Below are 22,363 nucleotides of genomic sequence, written 5' to 3'. Positions count from 1 at the left end.
CCCTCCTGTGAAACCTGAAAGGGTTTTTTCACATGTGCATGCTAAATTGTTTTGCCCTTGCAAAAGTAATTCACATTATTTATCCTCTTCTTTCCTATATCACATAGCTTATTCATAACACACTTTATAGGCTAAATTATAATAAACAATTTATTAATTAGCTTACAATAATTATGGTAAAGATGATCAGAAAGAGGTGCAAATGCTTCTTTTCAATTAATAATTAGTGAAAAAGAGAAGAACTGTCTGTAAGCAAACTGGAGGTTGATTATTAAATTTTTAATTCCATGCTGTTACAGCAGGACTGTCACAGTCTGCATGTGTCTAGCAAAGCAAACCACTCAGGAAAATTTATGCACAGGAATGGTTTACAGGCTCCCCATGATACTGGACATGAGATAGGCACCAAGACAGCAACAGCTGGGAAATTCCACTGACATCCACTGAAACCCCCCTAAAACAAGGTAAGCATCAAGAAAATCCCCCAATTTTCCACTTTTTTGGGGGTGTGTGTTTGTTTTTAAGGAATAAACACATATGTACTGGTTTTGGCTGGGATAAAGTTAATTTTCTTCATAGCAGCTCGTATGGTGCTGTATTTTGGATTTGTGATTAAAAGAGCGTTGATAACACAGGGATGTTTTAGCCGTTCCTGAGCAGTGCTTACACAGAGTCCAGGCCTTTTCTGTTTCACATGCTGCTCCACCAGCGAGTAGGTTGGGGTGCACCAGAAGCTGGGAGGGGACACAGCCAGGACAGCTGACCCCAACTGACCAAAGGGATATCCCAGACCATATGACATCATGTGCTGCAATATAAGCTGGGGGAAGGAGAAAGGGGCAAGTTCTGAGTTATACCATCTGTCTTCCCAAGTAACCATTATGAGTGATGAAACTCTGCTTTCCTGGCAACGGCTAAACATCTGCCTGGAAGTAGTGAATGAATTCTTTGTTTTGCTTTGCTCGTGTGTACAGCTTTTGCTTTGCCTGTTAAACTGTCTTTATTTCAACCCACGAGTTTTCTCACTTTTACCCTTATGATTTTCTCCCCCATCCTGCTGAGGGGAATGGGCAAGCAGCTGCATGAGGCTGAGCTGCCTACCAGGGTTAAACCACGACAACACAGTATACCATTGCACTTTCAACAGTTAAATAACCTTCTAAAAGGCAGAATTAGAGGCTTTTGTTGATGGATTTCTTTGGTCACCCTTCACTAACATGTATCCTTCGTTTAATTATTTTCAGGAACAAAAATCAACCATGAACAGAGAACAAAGTTTACTCTATTAAGCTTCTGTGATGGATGCATTTGACTCCTTGACCAAACTAGTGGCAGTTTGGTTCAGACTCCAAAGGAGGTAAAGGCCTAGGCTGTGACCAGACCATGAACTTCTCTAGTTCCAACCTGTTCTTTGAAAATCCACACAGGAACAGGGTGACACGGTGAGCTTTGATGTATATGAACTTGGAAACCAGAACATCGATCATGCGATTAACACAAAAATAGCAGATGGTTCTTCCAAAACTAATTTGGTCAAGGGACAAAGGAAGTTGTGGGTACAAGGAGTCTCATGCTTACCTTTTCCATCGCACAAAATTTGACTATGAGCCAACCACTTTATTCTGTAAATACGACAGCCTGAGAGAGCTTTTTTTGAGCTCTCCCCCCTAAGTAGCTGGCAGCATGGCAGTGATCTCCCCTTGAGTTGGGACACCTCTCAAGGTTACTCCTCAAGGTTGAGAGACCCCTTACCAACTGCAGATCTTCGGTAAATGACCAATATTGCACATAACCTTGCATCACAGGGCATTAAGATCTTGTATTGGTAACTTTGGATCATTATTATATCCTCTGTGCAGTAGAGTAATAGATTGAACCTTGCTCTCGGACTTTGTTAAGCCTCACTTTTACAATATCTTACTTCAATAAAACCACTTTTGCTGCCACCTTTGGCAGTGGTTCTTTAAGCAGTCTAAATCTCCCCTGCGACAGCTTTACTTTCTCTTTTAAGCCTTCCTCACCAAAACAGTTAATAAAAGTAATCTAGTAGAATATCTGCATTTGTAAACTGTCTTTTAAATTGAAAGAATTAATCTAAAGAATTACAAAGGGCTACTAAAATAACAAAAGTCCATCTTGCATTTTAGCACTATACTACACTTGTTTTAAACACATAAGCCAAACAGATATTTGAGAACCACAAAACCCTAGTTTTAAATACAATCTAGTTAAGCATACTATTTAACCAAGGTTTTTCCCATACGAAAGAAATCTGTTTGCAGGGCATGAAAATAATGATCTATAACCATGCAAATACCTTAACATCACAGTATCAGTGCAAAATGATGCTCCAATATAGCAAAAGCCCTGTATATGAATTAACTTTGGCTAAAGCATCTTCCACAGAACTCCATTACACCAGTACGTGCCAACTGAACCCTCTCCTAAAGCCAAAGGGAAGCTCACGTCTGGATGCACATTGACAGACAGGGCTGGACAGTTGATTAAATCAGACATTACTTCAGTCTCACTTTCAGTAAGCCCAAAGAGACCTCTATCCTCCTCATAACATACAACCTCCACATTCAAGCAACCACGTCCCACCTCCTTTTCAAATCCAAAGTTCTGAACATAGATTTGGTAGTTAAATATTACAGGAAAAGTGCACTTGGCTGAGAAAGCACACAATTATTAAAACATGGTGGCCGCAAAATTTCAGCCACACTATTAAACCACACATTCCAGGACGATGAAAAACAACACACTGTTAGTCTTGTTAAGCTACAGCTGGCATTACTTACCCTGGTATCATGTTTTTGATGACAATGATGATCTTTAGGATCAGACTGTGTTCTCTTTCTGTCTTTATCTATTTCTTTTTGTTCTTGAGAGGTTATTAGATGAGATTCTGAAGAACTGTAGTCTCTGATACAAAAAAAGAGAGAACCCTAGTTCTTCCAATGTTGATGTCTTTTCCCCGTATTTAAGACACATACCATACATGTATCATGAAAAAAAAAACAAAGACCAATACAAGAAGTCTATCCCTCATAGAAGTGCAATGGTGTAAGCATATTTAAAGGATTTGATCAAGCAGCGATTTTTTTTATACCTTCAAATTGCACAGTCCAAGGCTATGCAAAAATATAACCAAAAAAAATAGCGTTTTCTATAAAAGGGACAGGAACTGAATTACTGCACTTTTTTTTATTTTTTTAAACAAACAAACAAATAAATAAATAATAATGGTAAGTAATTTAAAAAAAAAAAAAATCTTGCCCAAGCCCACATTTTATTGGTGCAATATAGAAGGGAAACAAATTTAAGTTCCTCCAGAATTTTCAGGTTTACAAAAAGTTGTTTAGTAGTTTACTCACTGTACTGTTTTTGAATGACAGATAGCACATCACTACAAGTAGACCAATAAAAATCAAAAAGACCTTTCAGAAAAATGTTTAATACAAAAGTTACAGCATATATTGTAACTTAGCTGAATCTGTGAATATGGAATCTCTCTTACTCTCTGCGGGCAAGGCAAAAGCACAGAATAGATGTGGCAAAATGAAGTTCCTACAAATTAAGATACACATTCATTTTTACCATTGCCAAAATGCATTTGCTAGCATTCAGTTCCTCCAATCAGCTTAATCTCCTAGCAAACTTTATATAGCAAAGTGAACACAAAAAAGTGGGTGTGATTGCACTGACATTTTCAGGCACCAAATTTTCTCAACAGTGAAGTACTTCAAGTTGGGAGGACAAAAAACCATGAAAATTTAACTGTTTCTTGTTATTTCCAACATGGGTAAAACTTAAGGCTGAAGGAAACTGCTTGGAAGTGGAACACATCTGAAGATAGCTTATTTAGTTCCTAAAAGTCCACTTTACTCCTAGGCTGCACTCCGGCTGCAGTTCTGATAAGTTTATTCCTTCCATTTTTATTTACTGATAGATAATAAAATTTAAGCAATATCTATGCTATGTATTACTTAAATCTTATACTAAGCACTGCTAATTAAAAAAAAAGCAAACTTGACACTTGCTTACTTTTTTTCAAGAAGCGACTTCTTTGGTTTCTGTTTATGTTGTTTAGTACCTATAGAAAATTATATGGGGAGGGAAAAAAGGAATTAGCTAGTTTCAAAAGAAAGTTACCAATGAAGGAATTTTGCTATGTTCAAGGTAGATCTTCAAATACAAAAAGGTTACCATTGATTTCTTCTAATGTCTTCTTTAACTTGTCATTTTGTTGAATAAGATCCTTAAGTCCATCAAGAATATTCTTGCATAGCTCCTGAGCTCTCTCATTAGCTTCCAAAGCGAGTTCATGTTCCCCCAGTAATGATAATGCCTTACAGAAGTGGTAGTGACCCTACATGGACATAAGTTTGAATTTCAAGTGTTCATTCATACAAATAAGAAAACAATTTATATCCAAACAGCTGCAGTAGACAATACAAAGTAAAATTTAACATACGAAAAAGTTATCTACTCCACCTGTTTCAGATAAAATGATGAATAATCAAAGTTTTCAACTACTCAGCACACTGAAACAGAATGATAATTCACTGGGAGTAGCACCTAGCTGCTCTAGCTTTGGAAAACAGTAAGTTTGCTTTTTCCCCTAACCTCAGCTACTACTTTGCAATTTTGTAACTATCTCTTATTTACTTTTCTTTAGGCCAAGAATATTGGGAAATACAGGTTGGTCATTAATCAGGATTTTTTTATTGTAAGGACTACATATATTCTTTTTAAAGCACTGTGATAACATAGCTACACACAACAATGTAATAAATGTTTTCATCTGTCTTTACAGATGCAAAACACCATGTAACAACATTTTACAAGCATGTCAAAATAACATTTGTAATATTAAAATATCAGCAAACTATGTACTTGTCTGACTGAAGCAGAACTGTCAGTCCACAAGGTGCTGTGTTCATTCTACTGTCGTTAGTGCTAAATGCAGATGAGAACATGTCACATCTACCTGGATCAAACTTGTAGTTAAGACTCTGGGTTCTTACGTTGCTTTACAGTACCAACCAAAGACAATTTTGAAATGTATATGAAACTAACCTTTGGCCAATTGGGCTTCAAAATAGTGGCTCTTTTTCCATCAGCAAGGGCTCTCCTTAGAGAAGGGAGAGAAAAAGAAGAGGTATTCATTATTTATACTTCAGAAAAATCTACAGACCAAATGTACAAGGCACTACAAAAATACAAAGTGAATAAAAGAACAGTTAATTCACCTATGTAAAAGCATGGTCAGACCACAGTTCTCAGCTGAAACTTACCTGGGTTCAAATGTTACAGTCTCAACTATTTCACCCATCAGATATTTATCCTCTCCCCTTACCTACTAGGTTTTCTAGCATTTCTGCATATGTACCTACCCCTTAACTGGGTTCTAACAAAATGTTCCTTTAAAAAGCAACGCCTTAATAAAAAAGCCTGATTATCAAACTTAAATATCCTGACAAAAATCATATTAGAGAGTAGTGATGTAATAATACCCAGAGATTTGAAGGTACAAGTATTAACTGCTGAGCACTGAAAGACAGTAACCTCCAAACCTCCCAAAAACTGACGCCTGAAGAACATGCCCGACTGACTTTTCATATTCAAGGTGTCATGGAATAACCAGAATTACAATTTTGGTTAGGTCAGAAAAGAAGCAGACTACCCCTATGGCTACAGGAAAAAACACAGAGCAGCAGCAACGGCCTCTGCTGAAACAAATGCTGCCCAAAGCAGGCAGTTACAGAGTTTATATACCTTTGGGATATATCACTCGTTCTTCACTGAACTACAGCTATGTGTCAGGATGTCATAAATTACAACAAAGAGTGGTCACCTATGGATTACTTCAGATGAGGAAGCTTACAAATAACTCAATTCCTTTGATAGCTGGGTCATGCTGACTCAGTGAGACATTTAGAAAATGTCTGCAGCAAGACCTAACTTGAGAGGCCTGCAAGGGCCTATGAGACGTTAACTATTTTACCTACACAAAGGGAAAGAATATAGGAAAAAAAAAAAAAAATCTTGTTTCACATGAAAGCGATCATAAATTGCCTAGTTACTACCACTGTTTTTTTGTAACCATTATAGCAGAAAAGCTTGTACGGAGGGATCTGAAGGAGAAGAATAAGATGCTCTGTGGTAACAAAAGCTGGATACTAAAGAAAAGCCTGAAAAAGACAATAATTTCAAGACAAGGAGCATGTTTTACACAACAAAATTTTTCAGATTTCAGAAGAATTAATTCGGTGAAATGAAAGCAAGTTAGAATAAAAAAAAATCCGCCCCCCAAATCAGAAAAACCCCAGGTAGTAATTGCAGAATTTAGAGATGTGGCAGTACATTTAAAGAAATTAGCAATGAAAAAACCCCACAACAGAACTAGTGATTAGAATGGGAGAAATTGCACCATATTCATATCGCAAAGGAAACAAACACAAGGAAAAAATGCTTGAGTAGAAGATAGATAGTGGGGTACAGAACCTCAGGATACTAAGATATTATAAAAGCAGTTGAAAAGATTAGAAAAAACTGAAGCACTCATTCTCTAGAGTGCGCTGTTATGCTTTGTTTTCACCCACCCAGTCCTTCCTCCAGTGCCACCTTTTGACAGCCTGGTGCAGTGCTAGGGAAGTTGCCCCAAAGCATTCTCAAAACATCATGACACAAGGCCGAGCTGCAGGAACTCTCCAGCAGATGATCTGGAGAACACTATGTAACTGCGCAGTCCCGTAATACAGTATTGCCCCTGCCAATAGCAGGCCATAAGCTCTGTAATGATTTTGCAAAGCCTCAGGACTGAGGCTTCTCAGTCTTGCTCAGCTTGACCTGCCTGCAGTTTTCTTTTACTTGGTTTAACTGTGACAGCAATTTCTCTAATTGACCTGTAGCTAATGTGTTCTACTTTTGTTTATCTTCATGTGGTACAACCACAGATTTAGATGGAAGAACTGCTTGTTACTGCTACTTATACAGAATAGAGGTGTTTATGACTCCAAAACGATGATGTCCCATAAAGAAGTACAAGCCTGATATGACAGCAGAGGCCTTGGGAAGTGGAGACACATATGCAACATAAAGGAGTACAGGTATGAGATGACAAAGAGATGACAAGCTTAGCACTGGAGACTCCATGGCTATAAACAATTCACCAATGGTCAGTTAACGACATGCCAGAACTGGACAAATATGACTTTAAGAGGAACAAAGAAAAAGTAACACTCATTGAAAGTGCCATGTATAGTAACCTCAGATGTAACATGGAGCTGCAGACCAACAAACACAAAAGTGTAATAGCATGTTAGCAAACACAGAAGTGACCCCAAGCGGATCCCAGAGTGAGGAAGAAGAAACCATCAGCATGAACATCACCTTCCTCCCACAGAAGGACTCCGCACGCTGACACCTCTCTAGCCCTGCTGCTACAGCAATGGACCTGCCAACTTTAGTACCCAAAGGAGCAGTGGAACGGTGAGCATAACACCAGGAAAATGGGCAGAAACTAAGAATCATGTAGATACCAATTATAATTACATTGTTATTATTTCTTTTTATTTCAACAATTAGTTCCGGACTAATAACAATTAGACCCTTAAGACTTCAATTATACTAACAATAAATTCTTGGGTTGGCTTTGCATAAAAGATATACATCCACCTGGCTCATAAACAAGATTTTTAGCTTAACAACTGGCTTAAGGAAAATATCCCCATACCCAGACTGATCTCTTCTTCAAAAGGTTTAATAAAAATCACAATACTCACTGGTACTGCGATTTTTTTTTTTCCCCTGTTGTATAACACCCCCCCACACAAATTTTAAATGGTATTACATATTGCCAGCAGATACAGCTAATATTATTCATTTTTCTTAATATCAGTTTTCTGAGGTAGTAACATCACAATTACTATGTACTTAAGTTTTAAAAATACTATTTACCTAAGTATATTGCCAATTTTTAACTGCAGATCACCACATTTCAGATTATAAACAAGGGGTTACTTACTTGTACTGTCTTGTGAGAATGAAACAAAGAGCTCTGTTTCCATACAGAAGATGGTTTGCAGGACTTAAAAAAAAAAAAAAGAAAAGTTAGTAACATATATTACTTTTGAAAATCTTAAGGAGAGAAAAAAAAAGTAAGTTTTCACAATAATTGTCTGCAAGCACTCTAGCACCAACAATTACATACAAGCATCCTTGAATAGTCCCATTGATTTACAAGTTAAGTCACTGAGAAGTAATTTTAATTATGTAATAATTTGTAAGATTTGGGCCCACTAATGCAACTTCCAACCAATTCAAATCACTCTCAGCCTACTAGGAAAAGAAAAAAAAAAAAAAAAAAAGGCATGAAGCATGGAAAAGCTCACTCGACTGTCACATACATCCCATTTTATTTTGTCCTGGAATTCCTAACTTTGAAGGCCTAATTAAAATCAAACATCTCATGAACACTTCTAGATCACTGGGTCTACAACTTTTTCATAACCCTCTGCCTGACTGGGCAGACTAAGCAGCAGTTCTAGAGAGCTAAAGCATTGCCCCCAACGTACCTAATGCAGAATGAGAGGGGGGGAAACCCGTATATGTAATTCAGCAACCACTTGCAAGGAAGCCAAGGGAGGATGCAGCTAGTTAGGGAAGGAGTGCGATGATGAAGCAGATGATGAAGCAGATGAAAGTCAGCTCACACTGGGAGAATGAGAAAGGGAAGACAGTGCACAGAGCAGATGAAGGAGGATTCCCTAGCTGCTAGACATCATGAGCTATCCTTCACCTTCCAGCAGGGTCTTAAGGACAAAGAACAATTTCTAACAAATAGCTGTAACAACAGCTCAGCTCTACAGCTCCTGGAAACCATGAGACTTCCTTTGCTCTTTCGAAGCCATGGGATTTCCTTTGCTCTTTCACGGAATTCTGCTCCTTCCTCCGCCTCATCAGCTACCCTGGGCAAAGCCTTCTCAGCCTGCTCCATCATCTCAGATACAGTCACTTGACCAAAGTCTGCCTACCCAACTTTTCAAGGAGGCTGAAATCAGCTTGAATTTGGGATTGAAATGTATCCTACTACGTGACACAAAATCTGAAGCAAGACATCAGGAAAATGCTAATCCTTTCAACTGCACAATTATAAAGCTACAGATCTCAAAATGAAAAAATAAAACAGTTTGCACAATCAATTTTTTATGAAAGGTGGGACTTTAGAATTTCACCATATTTCACAGACACCAGAACTTGTAAAGCATTTGCACAACTACAACACAAGTAGCGATTACATCAAGCCAGCATTCTGTAGCTAGTTCACATTAGGTGCAGACTACAGGAAGGGGGCAAATGCAAATGCATAGGACACAAATTCTCATTTAATCTGTATCCCTGCACCTTTATAGGGCCCAGGAAAGTCTCCAAAGCCTTTCAGCCAATGACTTTTGGGAAGAAATTAAACAAGACTTACAAAAGGGAATTAAGCCTGTCACATACAGAGTTGCCAAGAGCAGACACTTAAAAATAAGTATTTGTTCTTGTCCACTTATTCTGCATCATAGCTGAGACAGTAAATATTCGCAACAGTTGGTCATACTGTTCTGCTGGAAGAATATTTAGGAGGGATGATACCAAAAGTGGCTGTTCACACCAAATAACTTATTTCCTTTCAGGTTTACTATACTTACTATTAGTCATTTTAGATCAGCTTTAAACCCTAACAGGGCCTTTGGGGGAGTAAAAGTGCAAACAACCACTAGTAACAAGAAATAAAATAGAACAAAAAATGTGTTATGTAGCTTTTTTTTTTTAAATTAGGTATAATTTCACCTCTAAGTAGAGTGGCTCATGCAAAACAAAATCAGGATAAATCTGAATAAGCTGAATACATATGATATAACACAATCTAGTTAACCAGTTTAGTTCTTACCAAAACTCTATGGCTTTAGTATATGACATTATAGCACGATCAAAGTTTCTTTGGGAAAATTCCTCATTTCCTTTCTGTTTCATAGATTCACTGTTCTGTGAAATCAAGGGAAAAAAAAAATTCGGCAACCACTGTAATTAAACTCAGTTGTAATGAGAAGTAAAAAAAACATTTGACAAGAGGTAGCTAAGTTTTTATTTGACAAGAGGTAGCTAAGTTTTTATTTGACAAGAGGTAGCTAAGTTTTCTGTAAAAACAGAATGTTACGTATGCACTATTAGTTTTAATTTAATACTTTTAATTCATTGCAATTAATAAGCTTAAAAGTGTACAAATAAAAGCGTTATGCAGACAAGAATACAATGAACAGTAATTAAAAAGCAGGACTAACTCAGAAGGTCTCCTGGGTTCCATAATATAGTCATCATCAAAAGCAAGCATGTGTCAAATATCAAAGTAGGCTGAGTACAGCACAGCTCAACCAGTTCCCTACTCAGTGCCTTTCAGCGTAGCTCCTGAACTACAGAATTGTAGCAAGTAAGACACAGAAATTAACCAGACTCCCATAGAAAAAAACCCAAACATCTACACTAAAGGAACACATGCCAAAGAATTTGAGAGCATCTTATTTCTGTGTTAAAAGGATCAAGTTGAACAATCTTCTATCAATATTAACTGCATTTCCTTGAGTTTTTTTGGGGAGTGAGGAGAGGAACGCTCTCCAATGTACACTGGCAACATAAACAACTAATGTCCTGTTTATTAGGCCAGAATCTCTCAAGGTAACTATTTATGTCAGGACAATTACTCACTCAAGCTTTTGAAACCTTTATCTTTGATCATTGGTCATTTTTATAATCTTTGATCACAAAACAACCCCAAAAAATAACAACAAAAAAAGAAAAGCACAAACACATTCTGATATCTTCTCTCACCTTCCTACAGTTTTCACAGGTCACAGCTTTAAATTCTTCAACTAAATTACAATCTTCCAAAGCAACTTTAGTAATATAACGTTTGCCTGCAGACAAAATTCAGAAAAATACAGTGGGTGAAGAAGTTACCAAAGACAAGAAGTAGGGTTTATCTTCTGCTGCTAAGAATTAAGAATTAAGCTCTGTTTTCTGACTGGAAGCAAAATTTGACATACCAACTAAGTAATAGAAACAAATTAAGCAACAGAAACGTTCAAAAGAAAAGGAATTATTTATTATTGGGTAAGCCCAAAATAATTGGCTGCAGACTGTAAAACATTTAAGCACTTGTCTTATTTCAAGCAATCAACTGAAACTCAATTGTTTTTTAAAGAATTTGCATTTTAAATATTTGTAGAAATTGTATCTTAAAGAATTTGTACTTTCGTACTTAACTATAAAAAGATTCTTCTCCTTACGTGCAAGTTCAATTTCTACCACCCTGTTACTGCAACAACTGAGTTAGAATGCGTACATGCAAAAAGTAAGACCAGAATATAAGCCATTTAACACACATCAAAAACAGCAGGCCTGGGAGCTTTTTGTCATTTCAGCAGAAGTTCTGCTGCTAGTGTTAATATCTTACGGTAACTCCCATGGGCTACATAAGCTAATTTTTGAAATATGACTAACATCTCAATATTTTGACAAAATCCTCTGCCAAACGTTTAACAGAAAGACCCAATTAATATTTCGGGCAACTTTCAACTTAACCTTAAGTTAAAGGAATATAGGGCACACATACAGCCCGTAATGGACACCAAAGTGAAAAAATGTTCTGAACTCCTGTTCAGAAAGAGCACCTGCACTGTAAATATGACCCACAAACAGAGATTCAAGAAAGAATCGGCTGGTTCAAATAAGCAAAAAAACCCCACACTACTGCTGTTTTTCCAGTCACTCTTCCAGTCACTTCCAGACTAATGAAATACATACAAACATTAACTATGTCGTAACACAGGTGACTTTCCTCACCATTGTTTCTTCAAAAGTGTTCATACTTACATTCAGCAAAGAAAATTTCAAGATAGATCCAACCAAAATCACCAAGTTTCTCCAGCCTCTGCAGAATACTGACATCACCTGTGTATCTGACCCAATCAAGTGCATCCCCAACATCAAAGATACCCTATTTCAATTGAAGAAGAGGAAAATAAAGAAAAAAATGGTAACTCTAATTCTATACAAAGCGAAGTCTTAAAACAAAAACAACAAACACCACACAAACCAACAGCTCACTGGCAATATAGTGGAAGCATTCCATGTAAATATAACTTACAATACTACTGTAGCACTTACACTATGCACTTGTTCCTGATTTGTTAGCCTTTGAAATAGACAACAGCTTATCAATATAAATATCTGGATAACCCAAGCACAGCATAATACAGCATATGCACAAAATAAAAATAGTTGTTCTTTCAACAGGAGACAGGGCAGCAATTCAAATTATAGAATTTGATTTAGAAACTTATTTTTGATGACTGCACACAAAATTGCTTCAGTGTGAAGTGACAAGCCTGATTAGAAACTGCAACATTCTCCAGGCTGTTAGACATGCCGACTAGGGCTAAGACTTAATTCTGTAAATCATGACTTCCCTTCTATTCAAATTAAATTTAAGTTGTTTGAGCTACAGAGCTTTATTTGAAGGAGAGTGAAGTATGCTCCTTGCCTGGGATACTCCCACATTATCTGGGCCCACAGATTTTGAAGAATAATTTAAAAACCCACATGACTACAACAAATATCACCAAAAATACAGGAACTGGGTTATCCAGCAGTAACATATAGTTGTACCTATTCTGCTTCTCCTATTGCTACTATCAGCTATGATATTTTCTTCTAACTTCAATGTTTTTATTTTAACTTTTGCAGTTAACCTACAGCAGGCAGCAGACACTAGAAAGTGGGAAAAAAGTGACAAACACAGGGAACTAAGAATGTTCACAGTCCAAAGTCTACAAGCTGAAAAACATAGAGTATAGTCCTACTGTACACTGAATTTGATAATTAAGAGGGACAGCAGGTTTCCAAACCTCACCCTTACTCAGCCATTCACAGTCCTTCAGATTGAATCAGTAGCACTATTTGAGAATCTCATAAAAGATTTCCAACCTGTCTCCAAAGAGGAGCACTTTTGCATCATTTCAGTGATCAAGCTTAGCCCTACTTGTAGCCCTGTAGCCCCATCCTACAGCATTGCCATTGCTAATAAGAGGCCACAGGCTTTGTACAGAGTTTGCAAGGCCATAGGGCTGCAAATTCTCGGGCTTACTCTGAGCTTGTCCTGACCTGCTTAGAGCTCTGTTTTAACTGTAACAGCAATTTTTCTTCTAACCGGGTGGCTATGACTAATTTGGTTTACTTTTGTATGGTACAACAATAGCGTTCATATAGACAGTAGTAATAAGCAGTTAATGATGCTACGACTAACATAATGATGCAGTATAGAGAAATACAAGCCAAATATGATAGAGCATAGGCCATGAAAATTGGAGACACATAATGCAATTTAGAGGAGTACAGGCTTGGGATAGTAAGAGATGGGGCACAAGCTGACACTGGAGAACTGGAGGAAAAAAAAAAATAGAGCTGGACAAAATTAGGCAAAAGCAGTTTCTAACATACATAAAACATACTATATATAGTAAAATCATATGTAACTTGAACATGCAGACCAAGGAAAATAAAGAGCAGGGCATAAAAGTGCATTACCAAACATAAAAAAAATGAACCTAAGCAGATCCTAGGATGAGGAAGAAGAAAGCACCAACAGCCGTCCTTGCAGCAAAAAACTCCAGGTAGTGATGACTATACCCCACACCCCACAGGCAAACACCAGACAGAAGCCATTCACTTTAGGATCCCAAGGAGCAGTACAAGAGTGAGCACAACACCTGGAAAAGGGTCAGATGCTAGGAAGAGTGTATATTACAATTTTAACTGTATTATCATTAAAGAGTTTTTCTGTTTAGTAATATTTGTTTCTTTGTTTTCTTTCCTCTTCTGCAATAATTATTTCTGGAAGATTTCAATTATACTAACAATAACTTCTTGTCTTTACATATAAAGTGTGTTTGCCTTTTGTCCATACCTAGACTTTTAGGGTAACACACCAACACCACCACAGAAACAGAGAACAAAGCAAAATATGCCACTGAGATAGAACTGTGTGCTTATGGGAGGGAATCTAGGAATCTTCAAGACTAAAGGCAGAGAAAGCACTGAGACTTCTCAAAGGAAGTCTTGCCTTCAACAAGAAATAGCAAATCTGCAAGAAAGCAACAAGGAAAGCCACCAGCAGGTACCAAAGCAGATACTGGAAGGCTGACCTGGGCTCCAGCTGTACAACCTAAACCCACCCAACCACATTCCAGTAGCAACCTCCAAGAGAAACAGTTAATTTTCAGCATGTAAACTACCCTCAGAGTTCTCACTCATTTTCGTCTTCTTACACAGACGATATTTATTTCACAGTTCCTGTTTCACACAGATTTTGTTTTGTGGCTCAGAGTTGCCACAACTGGCAACTCCAGTCCTATATACTACATATTCCAAAAACTACAGACTCAATTTATTTATGCAAGCATTTTAAAGTTTTGGGTATTTGTACAAATACTTTGTTTGTATTCAGACATAAAGAAGGATTCCTATTAAAAACAATTTGAGAAACTTACGTTTTCTATTCTGCTGCCAATTCTCAGTATGCCACCGATAAAAGGTGGAACATTCTGAAAGAGGGATAGAAAACAAATGAAAACAAGTTATTAAGATCTGATAACTTTAGTTTCTATTTGCTCAGGTTCAACTCAATAACATTTTCTGTTCTGCTTGAATGCAGTATCATTTGGACAGTTGCTCTGCTCCATTTCAAAGTTTCAGGAAATATTCTTGTATTCAGTAGCAAATCCCTTACCATTTTTGTTGAAAAATAAATAAATGTTGATGTGGAAATAAAGAACGCATGGATGCTGTGACAGCTGGTTAGGAAAGTCAGTCACTTTAACCACTTCTGCAGTTATCTGCATACCAAAGAACCAGCTGATACCTCCAATGAAAACCATTAGAAACAACAGTACTTCCTCTCCTGAGATCATCTGCTCCTCCAAATAAATTTTACTATTGGATATACAATCTTTTACATGGAGAAGGAGATATAGGCTGAGGCAGTAAGAAGACGGAAGCAGAGGTAAACAGGGAAATGGGAATACACATAGACCCCTCTCATATAAAGATCGAATGGGAGACTACCAGAGGAGGAAACAGCACAAAGAACCCATCACATGAGACCAAATGGAAAAACTGCAGGGACATCCTGAAGTACAAGGAGGTGAAAATGGAGCACTCAGATAGCCTGAAGGAGGAAGCAGCAGAAAGAGCATAAGGAAGTATGAATCCATAAGATCAATATTGTACATGAATACCTAATCATAGAAAGTCATGTAACAGTAAGGTGGACTGGAAAAGTGTAGCCTGGGGTTGAGCACATGTCCTGGTTTCCGCTGGGAGAGAGTTCATTTTCTTCCTAGTAGCTGCTGTAGTGCTGTGTTTTGGATTTAGTATGAGAATAATGTTGATAACACACTGATGTTTTAGTTGTTGCTAAGTAGTGCTTACACTAAGTCAAGGACTTTTCAGCTTCTCATGCTCTACCAACTGAGAAGGCTGGGGATGCACAAGAAGCTGGGATGGGGCAACAGCCAGGACAGCTGACCCAAACTGGCCAAAGGGATATTCCATACCATACAATGTCATGCTCAGTATAGAAACTAGGGGAAAGCTGTCCTGGGAGCCACTGCTCAGGGACCGGCTGGGCATCGGTCGGCGGGTGGTGAGCAATTGGATTGTGCATCACTTGCTTTGTATATTCTTTTAGCATTATTATTATTATTGCGATTTTATTTTATTTCAATTATTAAACTGTTCTTATCTCAACCCACAAGGGTTTTTTTCACTTTTATTCTTCTGATTCTCTCCCCCATCCCACTGTCGGGGGGAGTGAGTGAGCGGCTGGGTGGTGCTCCATTACCAGCTGGGGTTAAACCACAATAGCACAGAATTTCAACAAACTAATTGTTTTAAAAACATGTCATACCTAAATTAAAAAAAAAAAAAAAAAATCTCTTCCCTTCAGCTGCTGAGAACATTTCTTATATCATTCTCTCCTCTGCACTGTTATGTTCTGTTTTAAGTCAGCAACGATAGCAAATTTTAAATATCATTTGTTGAATGAGGAAAAAATAACTGAAGGGGGAAAAAAAAGTATCTAACTTGTTCATCTGGGAATGGTGCCATCTTTCTCACGGATATGACTCTCTTTCTTAGCAATTTAGAAGGGCCCCAGTCAACTGTATTATTGACTCTGCTAATATTTTGGAAGTTATCCCAACTGTAATAAAGCCTACAACACACTTTCTTTCTAGAAAGCTGCAACTCAACTATCAGACAATTTATTCACTCCAGCAAAAGGAAATGTCTAATTTAAGATATAATCCCAAGCTGCATAAGGTACAGATTTAATTAACTTCTTATACTTGAAAACTTACACAAAGTTAAAATATAGTACTTACAACAACTTTTTTAATTAAATCAACAAGGTCTTCCAAAACCTCTAAATCACAGAGTCTCTTCCAATTCTGGTCTAAAATCTGTGAACTGCTTAAAAACAGAACAAGTTATCATTTAGAAAAATAACTATGTTGCATGGTCTTCATTACTAATATTTACCATAATTACATCTAAGCAAGAGCATGGTTACAAACTCAAATCAAGTCCTTCGGAGGTGGGGGGAAGAGCTGCAAAGCTTGTAGTACTTTTGAAATCTAGGGCATCCAGTTAAGTAATTAGATACACTCTTAGATTACAAACTTCAGAAACCCATTCTTAATATTTTCTTCTGTATATTCAAGAACTATGCCTTCTGACTTTAACTAACTTAGCCCACTCGTAAAAATATTCCTCCAGACAGTTTAACCACTACTGAAAGTATACAATGATCTTTCACAGGTAACAACAAAAAAAAAAAAAGTAAAGGCTGATGAAATCACTTCGAGAACATGATTACTTACCTCCAATCAGCTACCAAAGAATTACTTTCACTTTTGAAGAGAAGAGGCCAAAAGATGCGTATTTTAATAACATTGCAATATTCTCTCAATATGTCAGCTGGCTGACTGCACCACACTTCACAGGGATCAACGTCTTCAAGAAAACAGTTAGGAATTAGACTACACAATTTGGGCATTACAAGTAACCAAAGTCCAAATAAACATTCAAAAACATCACTTATTTCCATACTGTATCCCTAAGTACTATCTAACCAAAACAAGAAAACTTGAACACTCTAAATACATCTGGCAAGTTGAGGTTTTTTACAAATTGAAGGAGGAGAGGGAATTTATATGAAGGTAAGAATAGGGACCTGCTGGCAGGCTCTACATTCCTTGCTCAAGGAATTGCCTGTGTTCTGAATTGTATTGATATAATACATTATAAATGAACAAATGCAGCCTGCTTCTAAATGAGGAGCCTAACAAGGGCTGCAAGCTGTTTAATGGCTATAAGGGATGCTATTTTCAAGGTAAAACATGAGCCTCTTCTAACTGTACCCATTTAATTATTTTCTACAATGAATCCAGAGTAGTATGGCACATAGCAACATAGTACAAAAAGATCAGCAATATTCTTCTTTTTTCTCCAGAGGACATTATGTGTGTGTTGCATGGCTCTTTCAAAAATATAATCCATTTCCCTCAGAGACTGTCTTTAAAAGGTAAAGATCCTTATTAGACTATTGAGGTGGCTTGATTATACTCTCAGAGCAGAAGCAGTATTACCTGAGAGTCTGAGTATATGCAAAAATTCATTTTACACAGCTGGCTGTGTTCATCCGAGTTTCCTACGTATTACAGGTTACCATTTGTGTAGTGAACACAGTTTTGAAGAACTTGACATACTCTTGAGCCACCTGCTTTTCTGCAACTATTAAAAAAACATTTTTAAATATTATAACTGCAAAACTTTACCTACAAAGATCAACTTGAAGGTGTCTTTAGACCTATACAGCTAAAAAATAGCTACAATCAAAACACAAGTAATGAACACAAGCCTTAAATCTCCATCCTCATAACACTGACTGCATATATGTACATATTATTGACTACTCACACTGTTCTCACAAACGTATAGCAGTCTTCTGCACATTACATTAGGACAAAAAGATAAGAATTCTTCCAGTGCAAAAGAACATACCAATGCTTCTGCTCAGAAATAATAATTTCCTACTTATTCAGACAAAATAAGGAAAAAGTGAAAAAGCAACCAAAAGATGCAAACACAGCATTAGAAAGTTATGTAATATTGGTTTAGTTTACATACCTGTTTTAGGCTTATGCGGTGATCGCTGCACAAACACTCCATGACCCTAAAGATAAACATTTTTTAACATTGCACGTCTTGGAAATGTGTTATACTAACTATAAGCAACAATTGCTTAACTGTTTCTAAGTGTTGAACCAATATAAACTGTTTACATCAGAGGAAGGAAGGAATGGAAGTAGTTTTTCCATTCTGTCACCAGTTCCTTTTTCTCAAGAAAAGGTAATTATTGAACATATTTAGACCAGTATAAAAGATGGTCTATGGTTATATCTTCATAAGTAAGCATCATCATCAAATAGGAAACAAAGCTATAAAGCCAAGTGTTTCCTACTGAACAGTCTACTTTCACATTATATGCTCTTCAAGGGGTTTTAGTTTGCATTGATTCAAATCCAGCCCCATAGACAGAGCACCCATTTGTGGTTGATGCACATTACCTATACTCGTAAAAGCACCTTCTAGACTAGTTTCATCCCCAATGAATCCCACTAGCACACTCCAATACATCTTCACAACATAAGCCAAATAATGAAAGACAGGGACAATTGGGATATTTGCTTCAAAAGCATTCTCCTGATCCAAACTAGAATACTAATGCAGACACATTAATTAACAAAATTTAATTAATAATTTACTAAAATTATTTAGTTAACTATTATCAACTATAATTATTTAGTAATTAACTAAAATACTCATGCATACACCATGGACCTAGACAGGAAAATTATTTCTATGTACCTACTCATTCTGAACAGCTTTTTATAAAATGTTAATAAAGCTCATCAGCATCTCATTATCTTCTAAGACCAATCTGAGGTAGATGAATACCCCATTGCTCTTTCCCCCCATCCCATTTCCCCAAGAATAAAATACTATTGGTATTCCCCATTCGCCCCCATGTTTCTGCACTTCTGCCAACAGTTTTCTGAGGAAAACAAGGAAACTTAAAGTCTGCAATATTTTGCACTACCAAACAACAAACACCCCTTTGAATCCAATCTTTATAATTCACCTTAAGTACAGCCAAAAAGCAAATAAAGCCAACAAAAACAAACAGGGAAATATTTAACACAATTGTTTAGTTGCTGTCTTATGAAAAGAAAAAACCTTTACCTGTCTATCCATTAAAAAAACATCCACAGATTAATAGTTATGAATGCATGGGAAAACTTTTTCTAGTTTAAACAATATATTAAATCACACTAGAATAGTATTCTAAAAATTAATAATTCAAAATCGGGTACTAGGCAGTAATGTAATGTTCAAGAATACCTAAGGAAACATGTTCAAGAAGACAACACAGGTTTTAAAAAAATAATAATTAAGTTTTGACAGTTTATGCATGTATATTTATTTAAATACATACATGTCAAAATAAGTGGAGTGGTTGATTTACTACTTCATGACAGCATACTGTATCAATACTTTAATGGGTTTAAAACATAGTACTCCATATGAGCCTTTCAAACTGAAGAATAAATTACTTTTGTTCTGTTTTACAGATCCCTACAAAGTCTATTATTTTAACAAACATTATATATGTGTCATTTAATAAATACTACGTATCATGTCTATGTATTGCTGCATTATCATTTCAAAGAAATACAAAGCTATTTCTGAATATGACTGGAGAACAGTATAAAAACAAATTACCAAACATCTTTCATAAAGTTTCTTTAACAGATCTTTATTCTTGCAGTGGCAGACTTTGTGGAAATACTAGCATGCTGTGCAATGATGACAAGCAATCATGTGATTTCACCCGAAGTAGCATTTCTGAACTATTACAACATTACATGTAAATCAAGGCTTACTCTCAAAAATAAGTAATTGTAACATCAACATATTTAATAGACCACGACACTCAATAACAAAGAGGAAAGAAATTAACTATTATTCCAAAAACAGTTTATCTTGAAAGATGACTGAACAACTCCTTCACTCCACAGCGTGGATTTTGTTACACTATTTAAAAACAAACCCAACCACACACACCCCCTCTATACATCAAGCCCAAGATGGTCTTCCCACCAAAGCAAACTTGAAAACCAAGATTGAGCACTTGCACAGAATCAAGGGCTTTCTTTCCATAGCACAGCACACACATGACCTTACAAGATAAAATGTCTACTATCTTATGCTAACACAACTGTTAAAGTATTTTATTTTGTCCACAGCACCAAAAAAAAAAAAAATCTTTATTGATCTAAACAATTTCTCATGAGACTCACTACTCTACTGGTAACAGTCCCTTGTAAAGATACAGCTTTACAAATAAGACATTCAATTTACCTGTACTTTTTATTTCTGCATAGAAAGACAAATAGTACGTCAGCTAGTTTGTATTTTGCAGCAGCAACACTTAAGATAAATAACTCATAACTGAACTCTCTAAGCAGCAGAAAGATTAATTACCACAGTGTTTTCTAAGACTCCTTAAGTGTAGCAAGAAGGGGAAAATAAGAGTCAAGGAAAGCATTCTTAGAAGTATTAAAACAGAAGAGTGCTACAGTTTATTCAATAAAAGAAACAACTAAATAAGTAGAAGCCTTATTGGGCACAAAGAACTAGAAAAAATTGTAAGCGATGACAAGAACAAAGAATGGGTGAACACTCAGCAGTTAATTTACAGACTTGAACTTACATGAACTAAGTTGTGATTGCTCTGCAATTAAAGGAACTGAATCTGTCACTCTGAGGTATATCATCCCAAGTATGGCCTGGATACATGGCCAAAAGGTTGGTCAAGTTCTGCTAATAGGGCCTATGCACCACTGTCTAGTTTTACATAGTTGTATATGCATTCAGTGAAACTTGCCTGATAGAGGATACACAGTCTCTATGCTCTACCCCAATTTAGTACTTTTGCAAGTGAATAACATACAGTGGTATAACATACCTTTGCATCAGTTTGAATTAATCAACACTAGCAATTACTCTGTAGATCAGATCTGGCTATAAACCCCACTGGAACATCTTGCAAGTTTTCCATCTAGTTTCAAACCTACTTACCAATTCACAGCAAGATTTATCACCAGCATAAAAAGCCAAGGCTGCAAACTCGGATTCGGATATAGGTTCACCCATGGTACATGATCCTGAAAGAAAAGGATTATGAGAAATACATGAGGGGAAGGCAAGAGGCAAATAACATGTGCTTTGCAGGACGTAAAATGATCACAACATTAAATTACACTTTGCAAGAGTTTCATGGAAGACGTGTTCTTATTTTTACATAGCATAGGTTAATGTTGAAAGCAATAACCCAAAGCATCAGTTAAAAGCTACTTAAATCGACTAACTCGAACAGTCTTCTAAGTCCCGGACGCCTGACAGTACTCCTGCACGCTACCTCACACCTGACAGGCAGGAGAGGGAAAGGCGGTTTCTACCAGCCGGCTCAGGGGGCAGCATCTCAGGAGTTACCGCCACAGCCCAGGACAGCGGAGTTAAACACCCCGCCCGCTCCGCCGGGCAGCCCCGTCTGACAGAACCAGCGGCGCAGTCCCCGCGTCCCTCTCCTGCCCGACAGCTCGCCCGGCAGCACCCGTCCCGCCCCGACAGCTCCGCCAGAGCCGAGGCGGGAGCCGGCCGGGCTCCCCTCTGCCGCCGTTAGATCCCGGAAGCCCCGAGGCTCGCCACTGACGTGTCGCAGCCCGGCGTTTCCCGTCGGGACAGCCCTGCCTATACCCGGTCCTCCCCACGGCAAAGAGCTCCAGCGACCCAGAGGGGCTCCGCCGTGGCTCCCATGGCCGACAGCACCGGTCCCCGCCCCAGGCGGAGCGGGCCGGGCGTCACCCTGCCGGGGGCTCCGGAGAGACGAGCGTCACCCTCCCGGACCCAGCCCCAGTGGCGGACAGGGATCACGAGCTCGGCGAGGCACAGGGCGAGGGGGGAGCGCCCGCCGCCGCCGCCTCAGCGCTCACCACTCCTTCTCTCTCTCCCTCCCTCCCTCACTCACCAGCCCCTGCCTCAGCCGCCCGCCGCGCTCCCCTCCGGCTCCGCAGGGCCGAGGCGGCTCCCACCCTCCCAGCGAGACCCTCCCGCCGCGCACACCAACACC

General features: G+C 37.9%; 1 protein-coding gene across 7 annotated transcripts in view; it reads right to left on the bottom strand.

Moving 5' to 3' along the window:
* Positions 1–22,363, bottom strand: part of TTC3 (tetratricopeptide repeat domain 3) — a 68,024-nt gene that overhangs the window by 45,241 nt on the left and 420 nt on the right. For 4 of the 7 annotated variants that reach the window (XM_072846479.1, XM_072846465.1, XM_072846482.1 and 1 more), the window contains exons 2-14: positions 21,313–21,398; positions 18,298–18,343; positions 16,989–17,121; positions 16,491–16,578; positions 14,598–14,651; positions 11,923–12,046; positions 10,879–10,964; positions 9,944–10,038; positions 8,033–8,095; positions 5,083–5,137; positions 4,210–4,372; positions 4,048–4,096; positions 2,802–2,925 (exon numbers count right to left, since the gene is read on the bottom strand). In XM_072846479.1, the coding sequence (XP_072702580.1) occupies positions 2,802–2,925; positions 4,048–4,096; positions 4,210–4,372; positions 5,083–5,137; positions 8,033–8,095; positions 9,944–10,038; positions 10,879–10,964; positions 11,923–12,046; positions 14,598–14,651; positions 16,491–16,578; positions 16,989–17,121; positions 18,298–18,343; positions 21,313–21,398 (1,166 nt within the window). Of the gene's footprint in view, positions 1–2,801; positions 2,926–4,047; positions 4,097–4,209; positions 4,373–5,082; positions 5,138–8,032; positions 8,096–9,943; positions 10,039–10,878; positions 10,965–11,922; positions 12,047–14,597; positions 14,652–16,490; positions 16,579–16,988; positions 17,122–18,297; positions 18,344–21,312; positions 21,399–21,602; positions 21,888–22,261; positions 22,332–22,363 lie in introns of those variants that run through there. The other 3 variants (XM_072846489.1, XM_072846505.1, XM_072846471.1) reach the window with 3 other exon arrangements.

This window comes from Ciconia boyciana, chromosome 1 (assembly GCF_034638445.1).
Source record: "Ciconia boyciana chromosome 1, ASM3463844v1, whole genome shotgun sequence".
NCBI lineage: Eukaryota > Metazoa > Chordata > Aves > Ciconiiformes > Ciconiidae > Ciconia > Ciconia boyciana.
This window is presented reverse-complemented; position numbering and strand designations above follow the sequence as displayed.